The following is a 9,837-nucleotide window of genomic DNA, read 5'->3' on the forward strand; positions in this document are numbered from 1 at the left end:
AACTGGACAGGTTTCAGATATTTTCTTCTATTTAGAGCCCCCAGGAGACACAACTGTGTAGGTACTCCACTGATCACCCGGAAAATGTGCATAAAGAAAAAGTCTGGCACCTCTCCCAAGAAAGTAGTCAGAATTTCTGTTTGGCAGAAAAACAGAGAATCTCTTTAGTTTCACACTTTATGGTAGCATTCTACTTCCCCAACAGATCAGAGGAAGATTTGAGCATATTTATGAACTCTTGTTTTCCAAGTCATTACATTTTTTAAATGCATCTGTAGATATTTTTTCAGCCAGCTGCTTTAACAAGATTCCTGTTATCCTGAAGTTGCATTATAAAATGGTGGAGTGTTATCCATGTCTCTAAAATATAATGAACTAAAGAAAAGACACATTTAAGAAATAAAAATAGAAAATGTTTTTAAATCTTGTTGATAAAACACTGATTTGCATCCATTTCTATAGCAGAAGCAGTATAAATAAATAAGTCCTTGGAACTGACATTCACAGTCTTGGCTCTAGCAAATTGATTTAAAATCTGTTTAAGCACCAAAAGGGCAGACAAATTCCATGAATATTAATCAATCTACATTAATCCTAAAGTCAGGGGAAATAGTGTTAAATAGTCTCCTAAGCAGTAGAGTAGTAACAACTTTCTTCTTTCATAAAAACACTTGAGGTTTTAATGAATTACTTTTCCAGAAAAACTAAATCATTGTCTAAACTGAAGTGGTTTGGGTGGTGGGTTTTTTTGTTTATTTCTTTGTAATAAACAGCCAAGTATGGATGATTACTGCTAAACTTTACTGATCTAAGATGTGGGGGTTTTGGGCGTTCGTGTTTCGATTTGTCTTTTTTTAATTTTTTTTTTTTTTTATGGTGAGTGTTTACAGTGAACTACACCTAAAGTCATGTAAAGTATGTCAAAACTATATCAACTCAAAGCTGCATTAGTTTAAGTCAGCTTGTTTAGGTTTAATTACACCTAAGCCTTCAATTGTGCTACAACACCATTATTCACTAAAGGCTAAGTGTAAACTGAAGTTTGTATTTAATTGTTTAACAAAAACTACTTGAAGAAATGAGGTGATAATGTTAACAGAAGGTTCTTCTAGATTTCAAAGAATTCCTGTTAGACTACCAACTATAATTTTTGTTATGACAATGGCGCATTAATTAAACAGGGGAAAAAGTTACTGTTATTAACCACCTTTTTTATACTGATGGGCATTAGCTGTTAGTACTGGTCAATCAAGGAACTAGCAGCTCCATTTAGCATAATACATGCAAACACACATGTTCTATTTTTATTAATTGATGTAGTATTTTATACACCAAACTAGAATTCTGCCATCTGACTAGACATCCTTCCCTTACCCAGCCTTCACCAGCAGCTTGAGAACAAACTTGATTTTTGAGGAAAAAGAACCCCACAAACCCAAATAGAGTTCACAATATTTTAATCACTCAACTTAGTTATCTCAAGCAATGAACAAATAAGATGTGATATACTTTTAATTTCTCTTTCAACTAACAGTGGTCCTTTCTTAAAACCCCCTTCCCAACACAGCTAATGTAGATGAAGTGTAGAACTCCTTAATATTTAAAAGCAATTTATTTTCTAACAGGCTTCTTATTTCCCCGTACAAGTCACCACCAACCAATATGCAGTTGCGGTGACCAAGGTAATCGCTTTATTTTAGATAAATACTGTTTTATGTATGTTTAATTTTATTTAGAGTCACCTGAATGGCTATAAAATGACTGATTCATTTACTACACAATACCAGATAATTGATTTTCATCTGTACCACAGCACTGATCCTCTCAAGTCCAAATCAAAGATTTATATTCACATAACAAAACTAGTACAATACTATTAACTATAGTTATTAGTTACTAGTAACTGTACACCTATACAAGGTGTATTAAAAGCAAACATGATGGGGGTAAGACATAATGGAAACCAAAGTCTGCGTACCACAAGACAAGGTTAGATTAACTTCTAAAGCTTACACTTGGGGAAAATACAGCTGACTTGGGCAGTTCCAGCAAATAGTTATCATACAAAGGCTAGAAAAGCTGTCAAAAATAGGCAAATGGATATTTGTTTCAAAAGAGTATATTTTGAACAGAGTTTGAAATATGCATTAGTAATATACTTACTTTGATGACAGCTTTTCTTAGTGTGGAACCACACGACCACACTGCAAGAGCAGTGCGTTAATACCTTCCCGGTTCCTTTGGTTCCTACTTCAGGCATATACAAAATAAGGCTGTACTGACACTGAGCTCTACACCCTGTTCTTCAGCCAGACACCACCAAATGTAATACAGATCCTTACTATAAACCAATAGAAAACCCACTTTCATCCACACGTTAAAGAGTCTACTCCCATCCCTGAACCCTGTAATCTGACTTGTCACTGAACGTATGTATAGAATGAGTTCACCCATCTTGACACCATAAACAATCTATAGGGTTACTCCATGACAGAAAATTCAGACCAAAAGCTTTTTAAAATCTGACCAGTCACCGAATGGTCAGTAAGATCTTCATCAACCAGATCAAGAAGCTATTACTCCACAAACTATCATTCAGAGAGTCTATGCTATCATTAAGAACAACGTAGAAAAACGCACGCAACTCTGGAAGCTTATCTACAGTGATAGTTTCATCAGAAAAGAGAATGATGCTTATTCGAAGGCACCTGTAAAAGATAACAGGATAGGGATGGAATGAAAGAAGCCACTAGGGGAAAAGAAAGCTAGAAAATAACAAGTGAGGGCTGGAAAAAGAACTGAAAGAGTAAGAGTTATTCTCGATTACAGTGTACAAAGAAACAAACCACTGGCTAGAACTTCTCTGATATTTTTCTAAAAAGACATCAATCCTTCTGTTAATATACATGCATCATCACGGTCCCTTTATGCCCTTGCAGAACTTCAAATCCGAGGATTACTCATGTACCGCTCACGTCTCCTCTCATCCATATACCCTATTACTTTCACTCCAGTACATCTCCAAAAACACGTTGTAATAAATAATACATAAGCAATCAGCCCATAGTGTCATTTTTCTCTCCAGCTACAGACAGAGAATAGCAGGACTATACGATGGTGTTCTTCAGTACTAATACATTATTTATGTACCAAAGTTTCAATGACCCTACCTCATGTGTTACTCAAATGAAAATAAAAGCATTCTAAACCTTGCTTTTGTACTAAATTGGAGAATTAACACTACTGTATTATCCAGCTATGTCTCTGGTTGGCCAGATTACTGTCTAGCTGCTCCTGCCTCACAAAGAGTGAAACAATTCATTAAATAATAGGTTATGCTCAGGTTATATAATGAAGATTAATATAAGGAACTTGATCTGCAACTAGTAGCTTTCTATCTGCAAATAAGAAATCAGAATGTGACAAATTTTCATAAAAATAATGTAAACCCAAGATCAGCTATTAGACACTTTTCTTAACATTATTACTGCTCCTGCAAATATTTAAAGGAAGATATAATACCCCAAACCATAATTTGCTTAAGTAATAAATTAAGTATTCTCTGGACATGCATGAATCCACACATAACAGAGGGGGTAGTTTGTGAAAATTGAGAGGCAACGAACCGTGCATTTTGTGTGTTTTTTAGAACTTCTTTAAGAACTAATTTACAAATTTGTTTTTCCTACACTAAATAAAAATTTCTGTGCAATTCCAGTAATAAACAGAAGTTAAACATATTTTGTTGTAGAGGACAAACTGACATTAAGACGACATCCTTCTTCAAAAGCTGCATACAAAGTATTAGAAAAATGTATTTTCTTATCCCAGTTGGAAGGGACCTCTGGAGGCCATCTTGCCAAACAACCCAGCTCAGCAAGGGTCACCTAGAGCAGATTGCCCAGGACCATGTCCAGACGGTTTTGAGTATCTCCAAAGACAGAGATTCCATCTGTGGATTCCACTTTCTGTAGACAGGGTGTCTATAATATCAGTCGTCCAGCTCACCAGAAGTAAAATCAAGAAAAATTTGACTGCAATAATACTGCGTGTCACTCAGCAGAAGTAGTTTTTCAGGTAATGTGTTCATTTAGTAGACCACTCCAGCTAGGAAACATCCTTTGAAAGCTTTAATTCTGAATTGTTAGGTGTTCTGCAGACATGAAAATGTAAAATATCATATTCATCCATCAGATATAAGGCAACAAAGACTGTTTGGTTAGTAAGTATTGCCAAGTATGCTACAGGACCCTGAAGACACACCTGAAACAAACCAGTTAGCAACTGCTGAGGCAGCATCCGCAGTTGAAACACATCCTCCCTGTTGGTGTGGAAAACAAAGTGCGAAGAGAAAACAGAACTGCTACCCAAGAGTCAATGCATACTGTTTTCAGGATAATCTGAGCAGTAGTGTTGTTGCAGCAGTAAATTACCTTTAACCTTTTGTTGTATTCCCTTCTCCTTTATTTTGGAGGAAGCAAACCCAGAGGTCTTAGTATGACATCTCATAACCAAGCAGACACGGTCTGACCCCTAGACTACCGCAATAACACATTTTCATAAACTGGCCTTGGGGTGAGTTGGCTTCTCTGCAAATACGTTTTAAGAAATGCTTCAGTAATTCAGAAAAAAAAAAAAGTCTAAGAGACTGAAAGATGTCTTTCACCTGCTGGTTTAAAGGAAGAACAAAATGTATTTCATTCATAGAACTGCTTGCATTAGATGTAACATCAAAGGTAGCTCCCATTTTCTAACAGTCTATGTTATCTAAGAATGTATACAAATGCATAGACTTTAAGTAGTAGAAACAATTTGGGTTTCACTATTTTGGATCTTCCCTGTGTACTTTAAGTCCTCAGACATTTATATTCCTACTGTACAACAGTGACTAGGTATAATGACTGTGGTCGTCCCTTCCATGCCTCATAAAATAATGAAAAAGTCATGAAAATACTACCTAGTGCTAGCTGCATCTTCATAAAAGTACCATCTAGTGTCTAGCAGTGCTATAGAAAAATACCTGAATAAATGCAAATCTACAATCTAGAGTCATTATTTGAATGCATAATTAGATTATTTTAAAATAAAATTTCATGCTAGTTCTGTTTAACTGCTTGTGTAACATACTTTTAAGTTGACTATATGTTTATTATAAAACTAGTCATCCATGTGCGAAACAAACTTTATTGTAGCTCCAGCTTTAGAGACTCATTACTACTAAATACAATCTGGTTAAAGACACAATTAATCTTTAAAATTAATGTATCAGATGATTATTTTTTCAAGGCAGATAAAGAAAAAGATTCAGTCAAGGTGACAATTACCATCTGGCTAGCTGCAGTCATTATGTGTTCCCAATTAAATGCACACACAATATTATGATGCTAGCATTACAATGTATGTTAATTTTGCAAATCACCATATTTGTGTATTACTAGAGTTATTAAAGTTATGTATGTGACTGTCAGTTTTAAAGTCTGTTAACGCAGAAGATAAAGGTCATGAATAAATCTGTGTCAGCACCAAGTGTGAGTTAAGTTTCATTCATTTCTTCATACACAAATGCTACCATTTACACTTCTCTTTCCTCCACACCCTTTTTCTACCCTTTTCTTCCCTTTTTGGGGGACTAACTAGTTGTTTGAGGTCTTACTGGGAGTACAACTAAAGACAGAATTAAAATCAATTTAGAAGTTGCACTCTGGCAGGTACCTAATGGAGTTATAGGTTGCATACAGGATGCAGAATGCTGCTCATCAGGATGAATATAGAACCAACCATGCCTTGAAAAGTGTTAAAGGAACCACTGTAATGTCTGAACACTCTGGATTACTCCTGTGAATACATTTATAAAACTATGAGAAAACCTAGAACAGCGTCCTGTTTAGTTCTTTTCATAACATTTAAATCTTATGAACTTTAAGTTTTAAATTACTGAAATTGAAAGAAATGCAATTTCTTATAAACATGTTTGACTAAACATATTCAGAAAATTCCTTCACAACAAACTTGTTTTAGCCTTTTAAGTTCCATAGGACTATTTCACCCTATGAACAAAACCAGATATAAGCAGAATTAGTATCACCAAATTGAATGGAAGCAGGATCAGGTACCACACAGATATTTATGTCCAAATCTAGTAAGAAAAACATTTTACTTAGAATACAATATTAAAATACGATTACCTCCAGCAAGGATCTTCTCTTCCAAATCATTAATTTGTTTCTTGTATGCCTTTAAAGCAGCTTCTTTAAATGATGGTCGTATTCTTTTTTTCTTTGGAGTTTCAATAAGCATCTCTGGGACATTCTGATTTTCATCTTCCCTTACTTCTACGTCAGTAGCCACGTTGCTTTCAGCTTCCAGTATCTCTTCACTGACCACATTATCAAACTGCGTGTCATATTGCTCCTCTGGCAGTATTGCATATGGAGTTTCATATGAAGGCTGCCCCAGTTCGTATTCTTGAACCTGTTCACTAGTTTCACTACTAGTAGTTCTGTTTTCTAGTTTAGCAAGGACTTGTTCCATTACTTCTACATAGTCTGTTTCATTCTCACCAGGTGGTTCAATTAGGTCTTCCTCATACTCTGCTTTATAGCAATAAGGCTCAGCATAAACGTCAGAATCAAGGGTTGTACTTGATTCATTTGCAGTAGACTGAGACAAAGTTCTAAACCTTCCCATGAAAGATGAGCCACTATCTTCATACCCACTTAAACTTTGCGTACTTTTATTCCAGACTACTTCTAAAGCTGACTTAGCACGTTGAAGTGTAGATCCAAATTTAGGAAAGCTGAAAGTCTTATCAGAAAGATCTATGCTTAATCGGCTATGCCACGACTTTGAGGCCGTTTCTTCCGAGTCATCGCTTGGTAGTTCACTCTGACTTCGGTACATCATAGGCAATCTGTTTTGATTCTGATAAGAGGAGAGAGAATTTGTTTCCTGATAATCATCATATTGACTGGTCCACTGGCTTTGTGATTCGCTGTCAAGGCCAGGACATGACGGAGAAGTACCATCAAGGGTAAAATCGTAGCTTTCTGTATCATACTGAAGGTCAGAACTTTCACACTTTACAAAATCTGTCTGTTGATCTGAAGGGCTGCTCATATCATACACAAAAACTTCCTGTGTGGATGCATCTAGGCCCAAATCTGCTGCATGGTCCAACTGATTCCAGTCTTTCCATGGGGAAAGATCGTCATGTAAAGAAAGCTGAGAATCACTGTAGTGACTCCTGTCTCCAGATGCACATATTATTCCATTACTTACTCCGCTATCAACAGTTTCTGTGTTCTCTATTTCATTTTGCTCTGGATACTGTTGCGTATCTTGGACAAAAGTCTGTTCTTGGGAACTGCCATACCAGTTTGTAGAATCATCTTGCCTTCGCTGCCAAAGTTCTCTATCGGAGGAAGACAATAATGAACTGCCATTTGTTCTGCTAAAATATTGGTTTTCTGAAAAGTCCTCAGAGTAGGACTGACATAGTTTTGAAAAATCTGATTCTGAACGGCTAAGTTTTGGCGTTGCAAAGTCATTCTGTAAATGCCATAGAGGACTCATGTCTGAATAATAAGTCTTTGATTGTTTTTCCATGTTGTTAAATTCTGGTGACTGGTTGCCATAATTTCTGCTGTTTGGAAAGGTGCTATTGTCAGGAGTTTGGTTAAGGTCTTTAGCATTTGGAGACTCAATACTCCCCTTTGTAGTGCTTGCCTTTATTTGAAGCGCTGATTTAGATATCTTTGCGTAACTGTTCTTATTTATATCCGATTCCAAGTCTTTATCACTGTCAGGTGACTCCCAGTCATGCATTTTAGTTTTTGTCTCCACAGTTAAAAGCTTCATATCCATACTCTCATATGTCTGGGAGGAAGGTAGCCCTCTTTCCTTTTTGTCATGGGAAAATATGTCTGTAGAAATTCCAATGCCAGTTCCCTTAAGTTTATAAGACTTTTTTAAAATCAAATCCCTCTGTTGTGATGACTCAAAGTAAACAAGAATAGGTCTTGGCTTTGCATTTGGACAGTCTCTTTGCTGCCCCAGCCTTTGGGCAAACTCAATTTTAATAGTGCTTTGTGCCTCTGAGAACCCCATTTTATCTATTAATATTCTGTAAACTGTGCTTTCAGTTTTTTCAAGCCTCTCTTCAGGCACATTTAGAAATCTAAGACTTGCTTTGTTTCCTGGATGTCCTATCTGCTTAATGTAGTCATGTATGTCCCGAGTTTCTCTTCTGGACTGTACAAATCCAGTTCGCAACTGTTCAATTTCATTTTGTACAACTTCTACGCTACTAGAAATTTCATCAATGGATTGTTTCAAAGCATTAACATGCCCTCTTAATTCAGAGAGTTCTGTTTCAATTTGACTTATTCCCTGAAGCTCTTTAAAGATCATTTCCATAACATCATGGGTTTGACTAATACAACCTGTCGAACTAAAGCCAGGTTCAAAAGTATTTGATTTCTGGTGACGGCCAGTTCTGTCCAGAGATTTACTTCTTAAGCCCCATGTTTTCTTCCACGTACTTAGTTCTGAGTCTGATGAGACACATTCTTGGCTCTTCTTCCATTTCCTTAGTTTTCGTAAAGCTCCCAGCTTCAGTGTGTGTAAAGTGCGTTCTCCATCAGAACTTCCGTCAGATGGTGCAAGGCTGCTTAAGCTTTTTCTGTTGCGCCTCACAGGCATTGTGTGCGATAAGTATTCGTTTTTCTTGCTATTACTTTTTACTTCACTTAATGACTCAGAATATGAACTGTCATTTGAAGACAAATCTTGAACTATATCTTCATTATTACTGTTTATTACAAAAATATGCTTTTGCAGTCCATTGGCAATAGCAACTCTGTAACTGAATGTCGGAGAAAGTGAAAATTCCCTATTACTTTCCTCTTCTTCAGTTGACAAGTTGCGAGCAGATGGACACTTAGCAATCTTCTTAACAGTGCTTTTTAAAGTATTTGAAAATTTTGGATTCTTTGTTTGTCTAATCTGAGTTAAGTCTTGTTCCTTTTTGCTCTGACAACTCTCTTTCCTTTTTGTACTATTTCCCGATTTCTTTGTAAACATTCCTTTGCAAATCTTATATAAGTAAGATGAGATCAGGCTCTTTAAGAGGAAAGAAACCATGGAGTGTAATTTATATTCAGCTGTTGCCACAAAACACAATTTTTGATCCAGAAAGGTATTTGTATCTCCAACAGGATCATCAGCAAGGATTTCATTAACAGAGAAACAATAGATGTAAAAGCTACTGATGCACCGGTATCAGCTGACAGCCAAAAAAAAAAAAACAAAACCCAAACACATCTGCTTGTTCGAAACCAAATCCTGGAGGGTTTTTTATGTCTTGCAAAATCTCACTCTGTTGCTCATGACTTCTTGAAGTGTCTAAAAAGGAGGGAATGACATTAAAATGGCTTCCAAACAAACCTTATCCTTCAATAATACTGATGTTGTTTTAACTGGGTTACAATGGAAACACAAAGCAGTTTTTATTTATACTTTCCCCATAATTATCTGAATATAATTTTTCATGAACATTTGAAGCTGAAAGCAGTTCTAGACAAATATTTTTAACATAAATGAATAAGCTCTATGTATTTACTGTCTTCTTTGTCCAGTTTAATTCTCTGACTTCAACTGAGATATTTGGTATTATTGCTGTCTGCTTTCTTTCAGAGTAATGACATTTCAATTTAAATCCATATGGTATACAGCAGAGATCAAAAAAACAACAGGGAAACCAGTTGTCACTAGTGAGTAAAATAGAAGTAGAAAGGTCCCTCTTGGTTCATCTTTTGGAGCAAGGTGGGATTCTGTGGA

At 36.0% G+C, this 9,837-nt stretch overlaps 1 protein-coding gene across 1 annotated transcript; it reads right to left on the reverse strand.

The window, feature by feature from the left end:
- Positions 1-6,185: 6,185 nt before the first annotated feature.
- On the reverse strand, positions 6,186-9,301 carry LOC104512480 (protein unc-13 homolog C-like; the record flags this gene model as incomplete). Its single annotated transcript, XM_010155470.1, has 1 exon — positions 6,186-9,301. A coding segment is annotated over exon 1 (2,956 nt), but the record flags the coding sequence as incomplete, so codon positions are not given.
- Between the last annotated feature and the right edge of the window lie 536 nt (positions 9,302-9,837).

This window comes from Eurypyga helias, unplaced genomic scaffold, assembly GCF_000690775.1.
Source record: "Eurypyga helias isolate BGI_N326 unplaced genomic scaffold, ASM69077v1 scaffold37007, whole genome shotgun sequence".
Classification (NCBI taxonomy): Eukaryota; Metazoa; Chordata; class Aves; order Eurypygiformes; family Eurypygidae; genus Eurypyga; species Eurypyga helias.